The sequence below is a fragment of the Xenopus laevis genome, chromosome 7S, assembly GCF_017654675.1.
Source record: "Xenopus laevis strain J_2021 chromosome 7S, Xenopus_laevis_v10.1, whole genome shotgun sequence".
In the NCBI taxonomy this organism is placed as follows: domain Eukaryota; kingdom Metazoa; phylum Chordata; class Amphibia; order Anura; family Pipidae; genus Xenopus; species Xenopus laevis.
Genome location: NC_054384.1, coordinates 59,222,232 through 59,243,988, shown reverse-complemented (window position 1 = coordinate 59,243,988; position 21,757 = coordinate 59,222,232). Strand labels below are relative to the sequence as shown.

The following is a 21,757-nucleotide window of genomic DNA, read 5'->3' as shown; positions in this document are numbered from 1 at the left end:
TAGGGGGGAAGGAGGGCACCCCAAAAAAAATTTTTTCAGCCTATCACCCTGTAAAAAGGAAAGACATCAGCATTTTGGGGACTTAGAAAAAAATTCAACTTTTTTTTGACAAACTCCTATCTACTCCATTGCACTTCGCCAGGTCTGAGGTGGCGAAAGCAAGTCTGGCGATAGAGGTAACGGTCAGTAAAATCAAAAACTTGAATTTGAATAGTAACGCTCTTTTGCCACAGCGAAAAATCGCCTGCCTTTAGAGTGTGAAGTTGCGCCAGAGTCTATCTCCTTCTCTGCCGAAATGACGTCCCGCTGGCGAATTTTTCGCCAGCGCTTGCCACTTCACCCTTTTCACCCTCTTTGAGGGCCTTACTGATGGCCGAGCGATGGTTACTAATACGTTCTCTAAGTGTGGTGGTAGTTTTGCCCACATAGTTTAGGCCACAGGGACATGTAATGATATCAACCACAAAAGTTGAAGTAGCTTAGTCTGTGGTTAATTTTATGTCTTTTGCAGAATGGGGTGAGGAAATTCCGGTCCACTGAGCAAGCAACTACAAGTTGTGCAATCAGCACTCCATTTTTTATGTTTAGACAACCAGTTAGAGGGAACAGAGGTATGTCCCTTGAAATCCATCATCATCAGCATGTCTTTCAAATTTTTATTGCGTCTAAAGCCCATCATAGGTGTAGGGGACTGATGTAGGGATAATGTTTTGTCCATGTTGACCATAAGCCAATTATATTTGACCTTCTTAGAAAAAGTCATGGGCTGATGCTGTAAATGTAGTGGTGAAGATTAGTGGTGACCCACACTTTTGGGATGACGTTTGCCTTTTGAAGTAAAGAGGCTTGAGTATGTTGCATGGCACGATTAAGCTGAGTTTCAAAAAGGTCCCGCGCATAACCTCTATCCAGAAATCTATCAAATTCCTGATCATATAAATAAAAGTATAAACTGGGAGTAGGAAATACCCCTAATTGTAGCTGGTGGGTGGTTACTAGATGCATGTAGAATGGAGTTTTGATTTGGGAAACAATCTGGTGCCTAGGCGCCCCTCGTGTTTGTATATATTTAAGTCAAAAATATAAATTTCTTTAACATGATGGCATAGAGTGAGTAGCATGTAGAGGTTAGCATATGAAGGTGCCAGGACACTGCCCATAGCCGCCCCTGAGGCCTGTAAACAAAAAGCATTCTCAAAAATTTTCTGGTTAGTGTGAGCTCGAGCAGTTGTAATAAAAATTCACATGGTACCTGGTGATCATTGCCACTGGACAAAGCTCTCCTACATGCCTCGATCCCCTGGTTGTGTGGGATGACCGTAAAAAGACTTTTGACATCCATGGTGACTGAAGGTGGCCATACAGGGCAGACTAAAGCTGCCGATGTCGGTCCTTTAGACCAATTTGGCAAACGAGTGGATTTTATAGTGTATGACCAGCTTAAGAGACAATCGGCAGGGATTTCCCCTAAGTCATACAATTTTTTGATCACATGTGTGGAGTCCTGTGTGTAGGATGGCATCGACATAACATGGGATTGCAGAAAAAAGTCAGTAAATGTGGAAACAGATTGGTATAATGATCCCACGGCCGAGATAATAGGTCTGCCCCAGGGTTGCATACAGGGACTTATGTACCTTAAGCAATGTGTATATAATCGGTTGTCATATATTGCAATGCATCTCTGTCAATCCACCCCACATTGTATGCCACATTAGGAAAGTTATCGAGTTCATCTTCGAACTTTAAAGTGGGGTCACATGTAAGAGCTTTGTAAGTGGACAAGTCATATAATTGTGACATAATCTGTTCCCGATAGTATATGTAATCTAGTAACTCCATCAAACCCCCTTTATCAGCGGCTCTGATCACCAGGTCTTTGTCTCCCTTGTAGGTTGGGAAACAGCCATCAATGTTTGGTAGAAAACACAGCTTCCTTGTTTAGTACCTTAGTAAAGGTGAGAATTGCTGCTGGTGTTTTAGGACGGTCAAAAGTGCTTTCCCCTCTAAAGGCTCAAATAGTCTGGTCTGGGGTGTCCCTAAAGTGTTCTTTGAGTTTTAATTTCCTCTTAAATCTGTGTATGTCAGTCAGCAATTCAAAAGTATCTGTTTTTTGTCGGGGAACAAAAGACAAGCCCTTATTGAGTAAAGAAGTCTCCCCAGGAGTAAGCAAGTGTTGGGTCAAATTAAAAATCACATTCTCCTGGCTCGGGGTGGCTTTCCTCTTGGAATTGTGGCCGCTCCTTCTGACGTGCCTTCGCCTTCTCTTCCCCTGCCTATTTCCCTCTTTGAGCTTGTTGTGACCCCCTAAAAAAGGATCTGAGATTTTGGGGCTTTTCCTAAATCAGAGTCAGTAGACTGGTCAGAACTGTCGTTTGTCGAGATTTGGGTAAACGTTTCCTCCTAATAAAAGGACCCCTGCACAGGTATAGAATCCATTATCCAGTAACGCATTATCCAGAAAGATCTGAATTATGTGAAGGCCATCTTCCATAGACTTCATTATAGGCAAATAACTGAATTTGATCAAATTATTATCTTTGTTTTAGAAAATACCTTGTATTTGATCCCAGCTAAGATATAATTAATCTTTATTGGCTTAAAACAATCCTATTTGGTTTACGTGGTCTTCAATTGATTTTTTAGTAGACAAAGTAGGGAGATCAAAATTCCGGAAAACCCAGATCCCAAGCATTCTGGATAACAGGTCCCATACGACAAAGGAGAGCACACCTACAGAAATCAAATGCATAGGTGCTGGATAAGAATTGTAAACAATTTAACAAAGAATGCCACACCCACAGGTCTTAGCAACAAAGCGAAAATGTTTTTAATGAAAATCCAGTGTTTCAATTACAAAAAGTGACCTTCCTCAGGGACAAAAGGTGTTCTTAGGAAGGTCACTTTATGTGACTGAAACATTGGATAGTGGACACCAGGTGATTTTTCATAAACAGATAACAAAGGCGTTATTCAATTGAAAGTGCCACAAGGGTTTGTTGCTCACAATAGTTGAGGTTGCTGAATAAATTCCAGATGCAATCACAGGTGTTTGTAGAGACAGCAATGGTTGCACCACTGTAGAAATAGCTTGTGGAGTTGATAGGTTCACCTTTTAGGTTGTTAATACCTCATGTGGTCCAGATCCCATACTGTAGAAGAGGAACAGGGATCGAATACAGATGGATCCTTTTGTTAGTGCTGCATTCCATTCACTTAGGCAAGCAGAGCTTAGGGGAGAGCTACTCACTTCTGTCCTTCTTAGTGGAGCACACGGCTGTTCTTACTGGCTACAGCTTACTGTCTTATTCCCCTAGAACTTCATATAACAGTTTCTATCCTGTACACTAGCTATACCTCATTCTCTAGAGGTAGGGTCTAGAGATAGGGTCTCTAGTAGTGATGGGCGAATTTATTCGCCAGGCGCGAATTTGCATCGAATTTGCGCGATTCGCCGCCAGCGAATAAATTTGCGAAACGCCCGCAAAAATTTGCGTCAAAAACGGGCGCCGGCGTCAAAAAACTGGCGTCGGCGTCAAAAAATGTGCGCCAGCATCAAAAATGAGGTCAAAAATTCGCCCATCACTAGTCTCTAGGGCAGAACCTAAGCTGGGCCTTGTTGATCCCAGGCTCAAAGTAAATATCCACCTGGTTAAATAGAGAAAGAGAAATGACCATCCCTTACCAAACACTATATCAAAGTGTGTCAGGAAGTTGTCATCAACAATAAAAAGAAACATGTAAAAAAGTTTAACTGGATACATGGGCTTTTGCCAAGCAAAATTAAGTATCTGCTCTAAATATCAGCAGTTCCTTAAAGTACTCACAAAAAACAATGTCAGTTAAGACTTTCACTTGGACATCTTTATCCACTGTATTGACACCTTTTAGCAAGTGTGCAGTGGAAACACTTGTATGTGGGACAAGGGGCCTTTGCTTCTGAGGTACTTTCTTTAATATGCAGACTCTACAAGCTTCGCTCACATCAATGCTGCCATTCTTTGTCCTCTGATCACTTGTATATACAGTAGATGCCCTTCAGTTTTCCTGCACTCTGTATGGCATGAAATCTCTTCTTACCAACCTATTTCCATAGGCATGTAGGTCAACACACCTTCCCATCTGATGTCCTGGAACTTCTCAATTAGTGGACAAAATGGCAGTGCCCACCATAAGATCCAGTTCAAACACACGCCATCTGTCCATGGAAAGGTGCTTGCTATGGATTGGTAATGGAGTTAAAATCACATAAACAACATGCCTCAAAAGATTAGAGGAACTGAATAAAAAAAATCTTCTTTTGAACTTGTTTCTTATCAATACCGATAAGAAACAGTGTATTAAAATATATTATATACAGGTATGGGACCTGTTAGCCAGCATGCTCTGGACCTGGAGTTTTCTGTAACGTCATGCCTTATGTCTGCTAAAAATAATTGAAACATTAAGCGGTTGTTTATCAACTTTTAAAGGGTAATGCCACCATTTTTTCATAGGGAAAAAAACATTATTTTTTGGGATTTATTAAAGTCTGATGGTGATAAAAGTCTGAATAAAAAAGTACCCCAACTCAGACCTGCTGAGTTCATGAAGAAGTCAATAGTAGATGTCCCGTTGATAAACTGATCTGTGCTGGGTTTTGTTTAATAATCCAGAGATTTTGTGGTTTTCAGGTGTCAAATAGAGGACATCGTGGACAGGCTGGTTTTTGGAAGGGCTGTTCGGGTGAAAAGTTCCTGTCTGGAATTCCAAATTTTAAATTGAAGTTAATGACATGGAGATCAGCCAATCGATAATCGCCACATCATCAGTCCTGCCCCCAACGTCACTGGTCTGCCCCCAACGTCATTGACTGCCCTCCCAACGTCACTGACCTGCCCCCAATGTCACTGGCCCAGCCCCCAATGTCATCTGCCCTGCTCCCTGCCCAGTTTCCAGGAACTAAAAAGATGGCAACCCTAGGTGCAACAGATACACAATAATTCAGTTGTATTGCCATATGTGATACAGACTGCGATCTAAAAATGTCACAACTTGCAACCGTTTCATAAAAATTAATATGTGCAATCACAAGTGTTGAAACCGGGGGGGGGGGGGGGCAAGGGGACCATGCCCCGCCCCCAGAATTCCCACCCGGTTTTGTAAACTGCAGGCATGTCATATTTTTTTGTCTTTCCCACTTTTTTTGTCTGGACCGGTGATGGCCATTGTCAGGTCTGGACTGGGAGTCAAAACAGCTCCTGGCATTCCAAGTACAGCATGGCCTAAATAGTCCCCCCTCACCAGCCCAATAAATAGTGACTGTCTATGGCGTCTTACAGCAGCCCCTCTGGCATTTGCCAGAACTTACAGTTTGCCAGTCCGGGTCTGGCAATTGTCATTATATCACTTCACTTAAAACATGAATATGAAATGTGGAATGTAGTTCCAGGGACAAAGAAGTCAGGGAACAGGAAGCAGGCTGAACAGATCTGTGTCTCGTTGTGCTGATTGCAAAAGATATAAAGCTTTATTTTGGCTTTATATCTTTTGCAAAGTGATGTAGGGAAATGTGTCTGATTCATAAATTAGGCTTTTTATCTCAAGGATACATATTCTTTATTTTTACTACCCAAATCTCTAGCCGGTTCATACTGTTTCTGTTTTACTTATTTTGTGACTGTAGCATCCCTCTGTTAGAATGTGTGTCTATTCAAATTAAACTGTGGGTTTTGGAGAGTTTCTGGACTATGTATAAGCCTTTTTAAATAAGATTATTGCCATTTCATGAGCTATAGGAAGTCAGAAAGTGTACCAGCTAACCTCATTAGAACTTAATTAATGCCACATAATTTCATTTTAATGTTTCTGTTGATGAATATACTGCAGTGTTATTTAAGTCACAATGAAAACATCTTGGCTATCCAGCAAATTTCCAATTTCTTGCCTTGAAGTTAGGTTAGATGTAATGTATTGTTTCCCTACATCCCAGCATGAACCTTAAAAGACCTCAGAAAAATCAGAATACATTTCTTGTAGCTATAATGAGCTCATTTTCCTGTAATTTAGCCTCTTTTTAAAACTCAATTAATTTCTCACTTAGAAATGAACAGCTATTTAGAGATCTGAGATTGAGAAGCTGAGGTCCAGATCTATTTGAACAATGGCTACATAAACTTCAACTTGGTTATTATGTCAAGCAATTCTAATTTCATTCTACCTGTCTCTTGATCACCTTGCTTCATAATATTATAATCATCTAAGTTCTGGTGTTGCCATTTGTTTTTGTATTTAATACTTTAAAAACTACCTTGTGCTTCGCAGATTTGAGTACCATCACACTGGTATTCTTAGGTTTCCGTTATTAAATAAAGTTTTTGAAAACCTATTATGATCCATCTTGCCATGACCACATCTCTATTTCTGGATCCAATTTTTTTTCTGCAGGTAGCTATATAAGGGTTTGTGTATTTCACATTTTGGTTTGCTTAATAAAGGTGACCATACACAATAAGATCTGCTCGTTTGGTGAGATCGCCAAATGAGCAAATCTTTCACTGATATGCCCACCAAAAGCAGGTTGATATTGGGTTAATCAGATCATTCATCCCTAGGGCCAAATGATCCCATTATAATGAAGGAAATGGGCGCCAACGGGATGAGGACCGCATCGACTAGCCGGTCATATAGAAAAATCAAACATCCCTGATCGATATTTGGTCGATTTCAGGCCAAAGATTGACAGGCATACCCATTTGGAAGCCCCATACATAGGCAGATAAGCTGCCAAATCAGTCTAAAGGACCGATATCGGCAGCTTTATCTTCCCGTATATTTCCACCTTAAGTTCACAGATTCATGACCAATAGGTTGGTCCATTCATGTGTTATTTGTTTTTGATCTGTTGAGTACCATGCTATTATAGAGAATACATCATTAGGGGTACACATCTGAAAGTCATTGATCTATCTGTGCTTCTGAGTAGTCAGACCATGTATTGAGATGATAGATTTCTTGGAGCTCATATTAGAGAGTGAGAGACAGAAGTACATTAATATGAAGAACATTATCGGGTCCACCAAGGTTATGTCAACATGCACAGGGATCACAAACATAGGGTGAGAGATAAAGAGGCCACAAGGGTTATTGAGGTTGAATCCATGGTGAAGGTATAGAGGAACCCATAGAATCAGGGGCATAACTACAGAGAAAGCAGACCGTGTTATTTTAGGGGTGCCCAGGATTGTAGAGGGCCCCGTAAGACCGCAATTAGTGAACGATTTCAATATATTTGGTATAATTGGTCAATTTAGCAATGTTATGGGGCGCTAAACATCTAGTTTTGCTACTGCCCAAAGATAGCACCATGTATCTGTCTCTTACTGCACTGCTTCAATTTAAAAACTAATGGTGTGAAGTAAGCTCTGTGTAATTAATATAAACAAGACTAACTGATGCTGTTAATAATACACTCTGGTGTTCAGTTGCAAGAAAAGTGTGGATCTTATTTTATTAAACAACTATCTTATTTTACTGGTAATAATGTGTCAGCCTAATTACACTTCATGTAACGTTATGCAAATTATTGTGATTCTTAATGGCCCCACAAGTGTAACATATACAGTATGTTCCCATACGTTTACATGCTTTCCTAACAGATATTTGGCATTCTTATTACCAATGTTTTATTTATAAGCGCCCCCTCAATATTTTTGGTTTCCATTTTCAGTAGGACCGTAAAGGGACAATATACCCCCCCTTCTAATTTAATAATGAATAGGGTATGCAGTGAATTGTTGACTTTTTAAATTGAGCTTGTACAAACCAAGGAGAACATGGCTTTACATTTATATTTTACCCATTAAAACTTGAAATGTATTTTCAGCACAAACCCTATTCAACTAAAGCGTTTTACTGTTTTTTTATGTTACTGTTTTGTAGAAAGATATATCAGTGTACAATATGTAGTAGCATTTTGTACATATAATACTGGATACAGGGGCAAATTCACTAAGATTCGTAGTTGCGCCAGACGTAACTTCGCCGCACTTCGCCACACTTCGCCAGGCGTAGTTTCGCCAGTGCTCCGCAAATTCACTAAAATCCGAAGTTGCGGTCAGGGGTGGCGTAAGGTTGCGAAGTTGCGCTAGCGTTGATTCGCTAAGCGAAGCGAAGTTACGCTAGCGATGGTTAATTTGCATACAGCGCCAAATTCAAATTTCAATGGAGGAATATGTAGCAGCACTACAAATGCCTGGGAAATCTTCAAAACATCAAATAAAATTTTTATTTTGCCCTACACATGTGCTCACTGTATAGTTAAGTTGCCATGAGTTAGGAAATGTAGGGGGGAAGAAGGGGAGCCCCAAAAAAATGTCAATCTTTTTCAGCCTATCACCCATAATATAGAAAAAACACCAGCGTTTTTTGGGACTTAGAAAATATTTTAACTTTTTTTGAAACAATCCCTATCTACTCTATTGCGCTTCGCCTGGTCTGAGGTGGCGAAGGAAGTCTAGCGTAAAAGGTAGCGTTCAGTACAATGCGCGTGTTAGTGAATTTGCGTAGTTACGTCCGTTGCGCAAATTCGCCAGGCGTAAGGGTGTGAAGTAACACTAGCGAATTTACGCCAGCGTTCGTAAGTGAATTTGCGAAGCAACGAAAATGCCCAACGCTAGCGAATTGACGTAGTGAATTTGCCCCATAGCATTGCCATTACATGAGATTTAGTTACAAAACATCACAGCAGAGAGATTATTGATAGAATAAAATTGGTTGGTACTCGTAAGAGAGTAAGGTAGAGGGGGATTTAAATAGAGTGTTATAGTTGGGTTATTTAGCAGTGCTCTAATTGCAAAATAAGTTGTATTTTAAAAAACATTGTGAAACTGATTGCTGTAGTTTGTTATGTAGGGTATCTAGAGTATTAATACAATTCTAAAAACCTTAAAAACACATTTAGGGGGCATTTATGTGTACAGCAAGATGCAAAACACAGTTCGCTACACAATGTTTTTTGCAGTGTGCCCTGTCCTGCACATTGAAAAATTGCTACAGATCTTTGTTCTCCAAATTAGAACACAAGAGACCTGTAGGCCCCCTTATGGATACAGTGTTGAATGTGTTTGAATGAGGGGTGGATGGGGTCAGGCACATAGACGTGGCCCTCTTCCAACCATGTCCATTTCCTAACTTGTGGGTCATTCAGATAAGCATGTTAGGGATCACTGTGGGTGCAATCTGCATTGGTGCCCTGTCCCACCAGGCTTCACCATGCACCAGATTATTTTTCCAGCCACAACTTGGACAAAAGTACTCACTTTTTTGCCCTTTAGTGCTCTAGTAAATGATCACTTTTATGTGTTTTTATTTTTTAATGATGTCTTCAGCCAGTCCATATGGAAGACATAAATCTATAATAAACTAGAAAATGAAGGAAAGAGGTTTTTTGTATAAAAACTTGTAAAATAGATTTGTGAGGTACTGCTGAAATAATTAAACAAAAATGTTTTCTACTCCACCATGTTGTTGTGGTGGCCTAGAATCAAAGAATTCTATTGCCCATTCTGGAGGTACATGGCTGAACATGTGATATTCAAGAAGTTTTGCTGGGTGAGAAGATAAAAAACAGTAAAAACAAGTCTGCCTCTATCTACACTATCGGTAGGGGGAGAAGATACTAGAGCTGTATGAAAAAACTTAATGATGGCACTGAAAGCCATTGATTTTCACAGTGTTATGCCTTAAGAAATTATGATATTTATCTCTGTGGAAAGTGTAGGAACTATTTGGTTTGTCTTTTGCCTTTAAAATAGCAGCCTGTAGTTTATAAGCCACAAATATTCCTCGCTTGGAATGTGAAGGGTGAATAATGTGTGAATCTAAAAGATTTGCCCAGTCTGCTCAGATATCAAGTTACTGGTATAATTCTGTGCCATGAAGAAGGTGAATGCTAAAGGTTTTTTTGTTATTTCTATTGGTTGTTGTAGTGCTATAATTTATCTTGCACCCCACAAAGAATAAGGATACACAGCTTTGTATGGAATTGAATTTGGAGAAAAGTTTGTCCATGAGTTTTCACATGATATACCATAAGTACTTTTTCTCACTGAATTCAATCTGGCCCAATGAGTGAACGAGGGGTAAGTCTCCAGAAAACTACACTTTGATGTAGACTAACTGAAAAGGTCTTGCGCAATATATGTTAAATATGTAGATGAACATGATGATGATGGACATGTAAACGTTTGCTCTTTGCCATTTCTGATTTTATAATGCATTGTCTAACTTCAGAGTGAGACACTTAAAATTACTTTCTCAAGTTTTTGAATGTCATAATGTTTCCTCTAGCAATAACTTGCATTACTCTCACTTAAAAATAAGTAAACCTTTATTAATCTCTTAAATTACTCTAAACCGCCCCCAGAATAATAAGTTCATTAAAGGGCATCATAGACAAATAGTAGGGGACCTTTTTACCCATAAAGAGGATCACCACAGCAGAAGAAACCCCTTCAGACTAGAGGAAAATAACTTTAATTTGAAGCAGCGTAGGTGGTTCTTTACACTGAGGTCAGTGAGGTTGTGGAATGCAATGCAATTAGTATAGATATTTTGTACAGTTTATGTAAGCTTATGGAAGGTAGGAGTTAGAATGTGTGGACTGGTCTTTTTTCAACCCAACTTAACTTTGTAATTAACCATGAAGACCTCAAAAAGGTGTCTACTGTGCATGCTCACTGTCTCTGCTCTTGTGGAAACCAGAAATCAGGTGTGCTCTACCTATTATAAAATTCTTTCTCTGACCCGGACTGTCATTTAAAATAACAAGTCAAAGCCTGCATTAGACAAACCGCTATAAGAGGAATAATGAAGAGTAACATACAGAAATTGTACAGATATTTTAACTACCATAGATCATGGAATGTTTAGGGGCAAATTTACTTATGGTCGAATATCAAGGGTTATTATCAAAGTCGAAGGATTTAGCGCAATTTCGAAGGATTTAATCATTCAATCGAACGATTTATAAAATTCTTCGTTTGATCGAATGATTAAATCCTTCGAATCGTTCGATTCAAAGGATTTTAATCCAACGATCGAACGATTTTTCTTCGACCAAAAAAAGATTGAAAAGCCTAAGGGGACCTTCCCCATAGGCTAACATTGACTTTGGTAGGTTTTAGGTGGCGAACTAGGGGGTGAACGTTTTTTTTAAAGAGACAGTACTTCGACTATCGGTGGTCGAATAGTCGAACGATTTTTAGTTTTTAGTAGATTCGAAGTCGTAGTCGAAGGTCGAAGTAGCCAATGTGATGGTCGAAGTAGCCAAAAAGAACATTCGAAATTCAACGTTTTTTTTATTCTATTCCTTCACTCGAACTAAGTAAATGGACCCCTTAGTGTTTGTAGTACCTGACTACCAAGTGCCATAAATTCAATTGGTGCAAAGTTTTGTACCGTTCCCTGCCCTTTATATTAAATGAATGCACTGCACCTCCCTGATATATATTCGGATATTCTGTAGGTATGAGGTGTTGGAGGCTGCACTAAGGGGTATCCCTGCATCCCTTTGTACTTTTGCAGTTTTGATGGAGGCATACGAAAATGACAGCTTATGTTACTAGTAGCTTAGCTGAATGATTATATTTGTTGCTAGATAATTTGCAGTTCACATAGAGGACGGTAAAGCTAGTGGAAATTGGTTAAAGGATTAACCATTCTTCAGGACATTTTTTAAAATGGTTGGAATTGTAGATATACACTTCTACACCTGTGGTTTACTTTGTAGCAACAATCAGAATGCTAACATTTATTTTAAGGTTGTATTCTTCTTTTTGTAGTCAGTTATAGCTATGCTCATGAATTGACTGGCCCACTAGGACACCAAGGCTATTACATTTTTTTGAGAGAGAGGAGAAATTTATGGAAAGGGAAGAGGAATAGCAGTGTATATAAATGCGATTGAAAGCAAGGAAAGAAGAAACAGAAGGAAAAGGGGTATCAGAAAAACAAATTGCAGAGAACAAAGTAGCATAGCAGATTATCTCTACACTGATCTAATCTAATTATCTACCATTGTAGATAATTTGGGTAACTTCAGTTTTCCTAGTTTGCCCGGTGTAGCCCTTCCTATAAAAAATATATATCATTCATGTCATGCTTTGCTAGTCTTTGATTTGTTTTCTTTTATGTTTTTACAACAATAAATTGCAGTAGGGTGTTTACATTTTTTATTTAAAGACGTTAAAAATAGAAAAAAAACATGAGCAAATCAATCAAGAATACAACAGTCAAACATAGAATTGTATGGAAATGATCAGAGTTTTAAAACAGATAACTACACTACACTCGTTAAGGCTGTATTTATATGTAAATAGGATAATAAAAATATAATGCTAATTTATCTTTCGTGATGGAACCCAACTGAGTCATCATAGGCAAGCTGAAATTAATAAAGACTTACTGAAGGGAAGATTTAATGATGTTCTCTGTATTTTTAAAATTCAGGATCCAACTTTGCTCTTATTTAATTGAATAACCCACATTAGAGGGCCATGTAAACACACAACAGAAATAATTTGGTAGATATATTTTATAGCATTGTTTGATCACCATGTTAGACAGATAAATGGGAGAATGGATTGTGGTCCTCAGGTAACTTTCAATATAATTTAAACTTAAAATGCCTGAATTTATACATTGGAGATGGACACTCAATTAGACTTAGTTCTATCTGTGCACATCACATCTATGTAATTTAAAGAATATGCAGTAAGTCCAATGCTGCAGTCTAAGGTGCAAGACTGTTTTGATGCTTAATTCTTTCCCTAATTCACTGCAGAATGTTTGATGGCTCTCACCTTTCAGCAAACCAGTTAGTAATCCTATCAAATTAATGCAAGTGGTTATTATTTGGTAAATAGATTATCAATCAATACTGTCATTTTTTGAATATTAACAGAGAAACCCAGTTGAGTAAGGCAGTAGGGCTGGTGTATTCAGTGAAATTGCTCATTCATTTACAGAACCACATGTGCCTATGGTAGCGTGTCCAGAAACCACACAATGTTGGGTTGCAAACATATGTACATTAGGTAGTCACTAAAAAATAGTAAAAAACGTTATTATTCTAAGCAGTGTTACAGCTTTCAGGTTGTACATCTTACATAACCTCTTATGGATCAGAAGAAAGCCCATACATTGCATTTTTTCTGAATATCTAAAGAGGAACATGAAGAAGTAATGGCTTGGGGCATTTTACACTTATTAATACAGTCTTGGCAGATACACAATCATAGAAACAAAATAAAAAATATTGTTGGGACAGGTGGCTTAAGTCTTTGTTGCTTTAAAATAAAACAGACACCTTCCTGTAAGGAGTCTGTTTGAAGTTAGATAGTTCAGATAATAACTTAATAACTAAGTAAAAGTTAAAGGGCACCTGTTGGCTAAATATATTATCCCCAACCAAAGGTGCGGGCTAATAGAGCCTGCACTCTGGTTGGAGGTAACAGTAGTTTAAAAAAGAAGCCATGTTGGGGCACACGCATGCACATAGAGAGAGAATGCCGCAACTTGATCATTTTGCGCATGTGCGTGGCATCAGAAGAGTGTTATGTACCTGCGCTCTGACTGACATGGGAGCTCGCAATGGGAGCTCATCCCTGTATGTCCTAGCACTAGTTGGGGGCATTTAAAAAACAAAACAAAAACTACTGTTTCCCCCAACTGGAGTGCAGGCTCCATTAGCGCCACCTTTGGTTGGGAAAAATACATTTAGCCAACAGGTGCCCTTTAAGATCTGAACATGATAACCTCTACCTGACATACAACAGTTTACATTTACATTTATGATTTAATTTGTGCTGTTGGGGTGATGTTCTTTTAGGCCACTGAAACCTTCAGCCGCAATGGTTTCACCCTAAATGCTGGGTGTACAGAATTTCACCTTCCCGGTTGGCCATATCTCTACGGTTCCAGCAAATAATAAAGCGAACCCACTAATGAATTGTCTTTAAACAACATACAATCTTTCCCGGCCAACTTTCAGTTTACAACAATTTTAGAATTCTGCATCTTATGTTTTGTGTATTCATGGAACAGCAGATCATGTTTGTAGTCAGGATGGAGCAACAGATAATGTTCATACATAAAAAAGTGGAACAAGATAAGTAATCATTTCATTTATGCTGAATATTTCCAGATCACAGAATGCTTTACTGATGTTTGTTGTGTCATCAATGTCTTCTTACCTTGGTCTTCCAATTTATGGAAGTTTGACAGGAAAACAGTCCAATCAATATCGAAAGAGCCACGTTTTCACCATCCATTGCAAACAGTTTATATTGGAATAAGCTCAATGAGCTTAATAAAGTAAACTCACATAAATGTATATATATGTAAATAATGAGCATGTGTGCATTTTGACTGGCAAGTAACCAGCATATAAGAGAGGACTTAAACAAGTGGCTCTTGCAAGATTGATACATAATGAATAAAAGATAATAAAGTCATATTTGTTCCTTAAAATGAAATAGGCCTGGGGTGTTTTGGGGCACTGGCATATGTTCAGGAAATATTGGAGAAATATACACCTGGAATGGAACAAATGTTTCATATTAAGTATATTCCTTTTTTACACAATACAAGACTTTGGAGGTAGGGGTATAAAAATAGGTATAGTATTTGTGCAGGGTTCCATCTTTATCAACCCCAGACACCAATTTTATCAATGGCACAATCTATAGACTTTATCTTACAATACAGCTCTGTGCCTTAATGTGTGATTGTGTACTGTAAGACAGATCTTTCTTTCTTTTATTTTTAAAAAATAAATATTTGTGGCCAAGGGCCACTTTCACTGTTTGGGTCTTACAACTTCGTATAATTTCTGCATTACATCTCTGTTTGGAGCTGTAATGTAATATTATTATCTTCACTTGTCTAAAATAATGAAGAGAACAATTTTACACATCATTCTGTTCATACAGTATATTGGCTCCTTGTGCATTTTTATCATGCACTTTTTCTTCACCTGAAAGACTTAGGTTTGTCTACAAACTTTTATCTACCAAACAATCTATTGTGGGACAAAATTGACTTTCCCCAGTAATGGATGAATTTGGCAACGTTCACCATCTTGTAAACTTTCTTTTTCTTAAAGAAAATAAACACCTGTTCACTCAAACATTGGTCTGGATCATTCCATTCTTAAGGTTCCCATTCTGTTTGATTATGGCATTATCATAATTGAATTTAGCTTTCTGTTGCCTATAAGTGGCTTTTATGCCTCTATCAATGATGTTTACATGGACATTGTGCTTGCTAATGGCTAGTTTCCTAATTCAAACACACATCATTCAATGCTCCAGTAGTAATTAGGAGCTCAGCTTTAATAATAGTTTACATTTTGGGGAATAGTTTATAAAATGCTTCTGTTAATACTCTACTAAATAATGGAACCATGGCTTGTTGTACTCCATTGAACAAAGTGCGTTTTACAACAGGAAGATCCTCTCTTCATATAAATATGAAATTAAATAAATATTTCAGACAGAGGTCAGTTCCTTTCTTGTAAGCTTTAAAATGTCCGAAGTCTTTTTCCCCAATATGGACCAGTGCCATCCCATCTTTGTTTCCTTACTCTTCCCTTGATCCCCATATCCTTCATAAAGAGCCCCATGTAGTCTATTTCACACATGTGTTTGCATTCGCCTCTGAAGTGGCCTGCTTGGGTCAGAGTTTTGAGAGGATGACTGTGAGTAGTGAGAAGAGGATGCAGATGCCTTGCTAGACTTATCAAACTGAACATATCCATCTTGCTTTCCGCTGCTGCTGACACTGCTGTCACATTGAGTGTCCAGAAATGAGCTGCTGTCACTCATGGAGCCCCTTTGGAACTCACGCTCACAAAGCTCAATGGAACTGCTACCCATCCCCAGGACAAAACGTTGGCTGTAGTCATATAGACGGTTCTGACCACTCAGTGTGGAGTAAATGTTGGTAAAAGACATTCCTGTCGGAACTCGCTGCTTGTTAGCAGGACGAAGATCTTGCTGGCAATTGGAGAGAGAGATAGTTGGAGTAGAGTGGTCCTTGAAAGTGTTGACACTGTAATAGCCATTGGTGGGATCCTTAAAAGATAGAACACAAAAAATTTATATTTAACTAAGAATGGTTTATTACAGCATAGTTCATCATCATCATCATCATTAATTTATACAGTGCCAGCACCAGCAAGTTAGGCAGTGCTTAACAATAATGTATAACTGATACAATAACTAATAAAAATAGGATCAGAGGGTTAAGTAATTGTGATCACTGGAGAGCCCCAGTACAATATAATTGCCATCCTTTGTCTAATTAACCCCTATTGACAGTATAATTAAACCAAAGTGTTTAAAAAGTCCCTTTGTGTTTGCCACACCTGTACTTGTATTTACATTTTTATTTATTCTCTCGAGAAACACCCAAAGAGGAATAAAATACGTATGAAACTGTTTAAGGGTCCCGAAACCAAAGCAATAGAAGCAGAGATGCAACAGACATGTAGTTCCAGCTCTCGAGAGCATGCCTCTTGGTGTTGCTATAGAAACCACTCTGATTAACTGTGACTCTAAATCATTTTTGGAGGAGAGAAGATTAATTATCCTTAAAATACATTGCTTCATCTGTATGTAAATATTTCTGACTTAAAAGGCTAATAACTGTTTGAAATTGTTTCTCTGTGATGAAAGGGGAGGGGCAGACGGTTATATTCTCATTCTGAAAATGGTGTGGGGTTGAGAGATTTAAGATTTAGGGGTAAAAAAAATTACATGAAAATGTCTGTCTGTATGGAAGAACAACTGCAAATATATATACAGTATATACATACCACAAACACTGGTCTTAGCATCAAATACAAAAGTATTATAGTTACATAGTTAAATTGGGTTGAAAAAAGACAAAGTCCATCAAGTTCATCCCCTCCAAATGAAAACCCAGAATAGTCACATAACATGACCTTCCTCAAGGACTAATAGGTAGAACTGCAAATGACCCAAATCCAAAGTACAGATAATGGCATCAAAATCAGAAGGGTAACTATGGCAACCAGTGAAAATAATCAAAGAAATTACTGTCAGGATCAGAAAGACTGGGCAATATACTGTAGACTAAAAGTAGATGAACTCCATGAGAAATGTGCTACCAATTCTATGGTTTAATACATCAATGTTATCAAGACAAACAACAAAGTTAAAAAAAAAATACAGTCCCCCAATCATGTGCATGCATACAACCGAAGGTAATAAATAGATATAATAACCAAATTTAAATGTATTATAGCATTCATCATTACAATAAGAATACATTAAGCTGACCAGTTTCTCATAAAGGTTAAAATGGAGGTACATTGCCACTTCATCCTGGCAGGTTGTACCATACCATAGAGTTTCTAGTGATCATTTCTGGTCACATTCCAGTTTACCCAGGCCAATCTCCATTCTGAATTGCCAAACCATGCCCATTTTTGGCTATGCCTCCTTCCTTCACATGGCTAGCAATACGTATGTTATTGTTGGGTCTTTGCAGGCCAGTAATACAGACACAGGCTTTTCCTCATGGCCTATTTCACAACACCATATATTAGTCAAAGGAATTCTAGCACAAGCTTTCAGGACTACCTCCATTCATTAAATAAAAAATGTGCTCTTTTTTTTTTGTTTTGCTGAATTTTTTTGAGTACTGTAGCCATGAAAAATACAGTAGATGATGTTTACTACATCACACTTACTGGCAGGGCTCCTGACATATTTGCATCTATCCCCATGATGGCTGCCCTAAAGGTTGTAGTGTGGGGCTTAACATGGTGCACTAACTCAATATAACATATACAGTACATGTACACATATCAGATGTTTTTCTTCAAACTATGAATTTGAACCTGCAATGTCATAGAAAATTAGAAGGTACTAATGAAACTGATTATTTAAAAAGCAGCACTTGTATTGTGACAGAATTCCATGAAGGGAAAATGATCAGCATGTACATAAAAAGAGAATAACTGTATTGTAAGCACAGCATGGCTACTAATAACATACAGTAAGTTTGACCTTATACTGTATGTACAGTAGATATTATCCATGGCCTAAATATGTCAGTTTTTTAACAGGCTATTTATATATTTTGCTTCCCCTTCATACCTATTCCTTTGTGTTATTGATTGAGCCATTCAGGGGACTTTTGGACAGATTTATCAATGTCTCCTCTTAATTGTTTAGTAAACCTTTGGGCCATGCAATTTAAACACTGATCCTGTAAATGCAAGAATGGTTGCTTTGGCAGATGTTATTTTGATTTGTTGTTATGTCGATTGGTTTGAAAACACAGGGATGCCATATAGGCTCTGGTCAAGGTTGGTAACATGAGTTGTAAAACATTTGTAGGAAGGTGCATTGTTTTTCAGATAAGTCATTGGAACAGGTTTGATTTTGCCTTTTCTGATCTGTGTTATGAGTTGCTCAAGCTATTAATTTTATCTTGCAGCTGCAAGATTGTGGTGTATTATTTATTAATATACATCTTCTGTGTGTCAGTGTCTACCCATTGCAAAAATATATATTTTCAGAAATATATTCTGACACTATAGACACAAAATAATAAAACCTCATCCAACAAGTGATGTGTGTGTGTGTTTGTGTATTTATATATATTTGAGAGCCTCAGGTGATCTCTCTGGCACATAAACATTGTAGTCACTAGTGCGTGTCAATACACCAAATAATAGTTTTGCAATTGTGTATCTGTTTCAGTTTTAGTCACAAAGTCATAGGTTGGACACCTGAAGGATTCATACAAATGTGTGATTATTGTCCAACTGTGCTGTGGTACTGATACTGTTGGAAACAAATAAGACATTTCTTATGAATAATCAGTGCTAACATTTTCTTTTCAGAATCAACACAGAGATTGCTATATAGCTTCTGGCACATAATAAGGAAGCATCTGACTGACTGGTGCTCACTTTTGCTGTGCCTTGGATCCTTAGGGAATACACTTTTTTTTTAATGTTAGTGCTGCATTGGTACTGCATTAAAGTTCAGCTGCATATTTGCTATATACAGTATATTAATGTAACATTTCCAAAGCAGAATGTCATACATTTAGAAGTGTATTTAATTAGCGAGTCTTACTTGGTTAGAGGTACACATAGGAGATGAGCTCTAGGAGCCAGTGTGGCAATTTTGAAAAGCAGGTTGATGCTGGACAAACCTTTCTCCTGCTAGTCCATATTAAAAAAAAAAAAAAATATTCCTCATATTAAACAAAATAAATTATCCTTCCATTTTCCGGCCATTGGGTTTTACAGTAATTCATTTTGTCAGACGTTGCATCTAACCATTCCAATTCTTATTTTCTCCTAATCTTAGTTACAGCTTGGGTTGGCTTTCAGAAAAAAATCTGAATATCCAGAACTAAATCTGTAGTTGCAGATTTTGCAACTAAAGAATTATATCATCATTAGCTTAAAAGAGGAAGTCCAGTAAATCAATAATTTATTTTGGGTTTTGTAAGGAAAGCCCTGGAGCTATAAGCGCAGGGGCTCCATGACAAGGGATCCGAATGACCAGCAGCCAAATTATACTGGTCTAGGTCAGAGATGTACAGAATCACATGCAGCTGTGTTTAGGTGAGAAGGAATGAGTTAAAGCAGGAGATAACCAGGCCCAGGGGCGGAGTAAGAGAGGGATGTGATGTCAGGGGAAGAAGCAGTTCACTTCCTTATCTTCTGAGCAGGTAGAAAAATGAGACAGAGCTCTCTCTGTAATATAATGTTGTTAGCTGCAGTATATATGTAACACCTATTTGGGCCACTCGGGGTTAATTCACCAGCTAGAACACTAGAGCATGGGTTACATGCGACTTACACCCAGGGCAGGGCCTTCACCAAGTGGAAGTGTTCCCTCTATGGTGTAGTGCAACTACATCCCCCCAGGCTACTGTGCACACAAAAACAACTTGGGTGCCAGGAGGTTCATAACAATCAGGAACGGTTTATTTACTATGCACGAGGCAAGTGACATCAGGTTTGTACTCACGCAGGAGTTGAGGAAAACAGCTTGAGAGTTCACACAGAACACGGCAGGCTCACACAGAGAGTCCACGGGCAAATGCAGTACAACCTTTCCCTCCTGGAAGTTGTCAGGAAAGCAGCTTCTACCCTACAGTCCCTCTTCACTGAGGTCCCTGACTGGAGGCAACACACAGAGCCTCTGGGAAGCTACTCCCTTACTGCAAATCCTTGTTGGAGCTTCAGCTGCTCTTTCTCTCTATCCTATCTGCCTATGACAAGTTTGCCCTAGTGTAACTATTCCTCATTCACGGGGTTACCTGGTCCCCGACTTGGACACATGCCTTCTTCTGGGCCTATTGCACTCAGTCCCCCTGAGCACATCCATCTGGAATCACATCCAGAGGCAAAAGAGGAAGAGGCCACTCCCTGCGCACACTATATAGGAGTGAGTCAGAGCAGTGTCATCAAATCTCTCAGCTTATCACTGCAAAGGTTATTTTGTAACAGGGATTCTACCCAATAACCCAAGGAAATGGTGAAAAGATTAACTCTATAGGGCCTGTATCCCTATAGGGCCCTACATATACACATTAACTCCTCAGTAAACTGCTTTGGGAGTAGATCTATTTAGCCATCTGTTTGTTAGTTTCTTGCTGTTTTACAGCAGTTAATCTTGCTGTAGTCACTGAGGCAGCATGGAAGTCAGCCTGGGTCAACAGGCACCCTCTGTATTATATAGAAATCCAGCCTGTGACACTGAGCTGCTGCCGCTGCAACTCATTAGATGATACAGAGAGCTGTAGTTGGACTATACACAGAGAGTGGTGGGGCTCATTTGGGAGTAGAGCAAGCCTAAATACAGTCATTTTCTTGGGCTTTGCTTTATTAAGTCTGTGTATGGCACAGTATCCTAATTCACCTAATTTTACTGGGCTTTATTACAAATGCTATCTATCTATCTATCTATCTATCTATCTATCTATCTATCTATCTATCTATATATATATATATATATATAATTATACATGATTGAGTGCCTCTAGGCTAGCCATATATTTATTTGGACAACATTCCAGCTGCCCTGTCATCATACCCTATAGAGGTCGCACACCGTCATTGGGCAAGGTAGTTCTAATGTGTTAAGACAGTTGTAAGTTTATCATGGAACATGTGACAGAGCTCTCTCTTTTACAAAAAGTTATTAGCTGCAGGATATACACATTCACTCCTCACTATACTGCTAGCTTTGGGGGTGTTAGTCTCTTACTGTTTATTTGCTATTTTTACACGTCACTGTAGTCACTCAGGCTGCATGGAAGTCAGGCTGGGCCCAAAAGGGTAATCTTTGTATTATATAGAAATCCCGGCTGTGACACTGAGCTGCTGCTACCGCAGCTAATTAGAGGATACAGAGAGCTGTAGTTGTAGTATACAGAGATGGTGGCGGGGCTTAGTCAGGAATAGGACAGCCTGAATACAGTAATTTTGTGGGCATTGCTTTCAGAAATCAGCACATTTTATGGTATTTCTATAGCTATAGTTACTTTATTGAGTTACTGATTTCAGCTTGTGCTCAGAGGGCAATCCGCTGCTACTGCAGATGGAACCTACATATAGTAATTAGGGATGTAGCGAACTGTTCGCCGGCGAACTTGTTCGCGCGAACTTCGACCGTTCGCGTCCGCCGAATGTTCGCGAACGTCGCGCGACGTTCGCGTT

The 21,757-nt window shown here is 38.7% G+C and overlaps 1 protein-coding gene and 1 long non-coding RNA gene across 3 annotated transcripts in view; one reads left to right on the top strand and one right to left on the bottom strand.

Annotated features, from left to right (window-relative positions):
• The first annotated feature begins 385 nt into the window (after window positions 1–385).
• LOC121396422 lies at window positions 386–6,367 on the top strand. Its single transcript, XR_005963035.1, has 2 exons — window positions 386–611; window positions 4,674–6,367. It is a non-coding gene; the product is annotated as an uncharacterized LOC121396422 (long non-coding RNA).
• Window positions 6,368–15,187: 8,820 nt separating this feature from the next.
• Window positions 15,188–21,757, bottom strand: part of LOC108697229 (kin of IRRE-like protein 3) — an 872,472-nt gene continuing 865,902 nt past the window's right edge. For both annotated transcript variants that reach the window (XM_041571296.1, XM_041571297.1), the window contains one exon: window positions 15,188–16,115. In XM_041571296.1, the coding sequence (XP_041427230.1) occupies window positions 15,675–16,115 (441 nt within the window). In that variant the 3' untranslated portion in view covers window positions 15,188–15,674. The remainder of the gene's footprint in view (window positions 16,116–21,757) is intronic.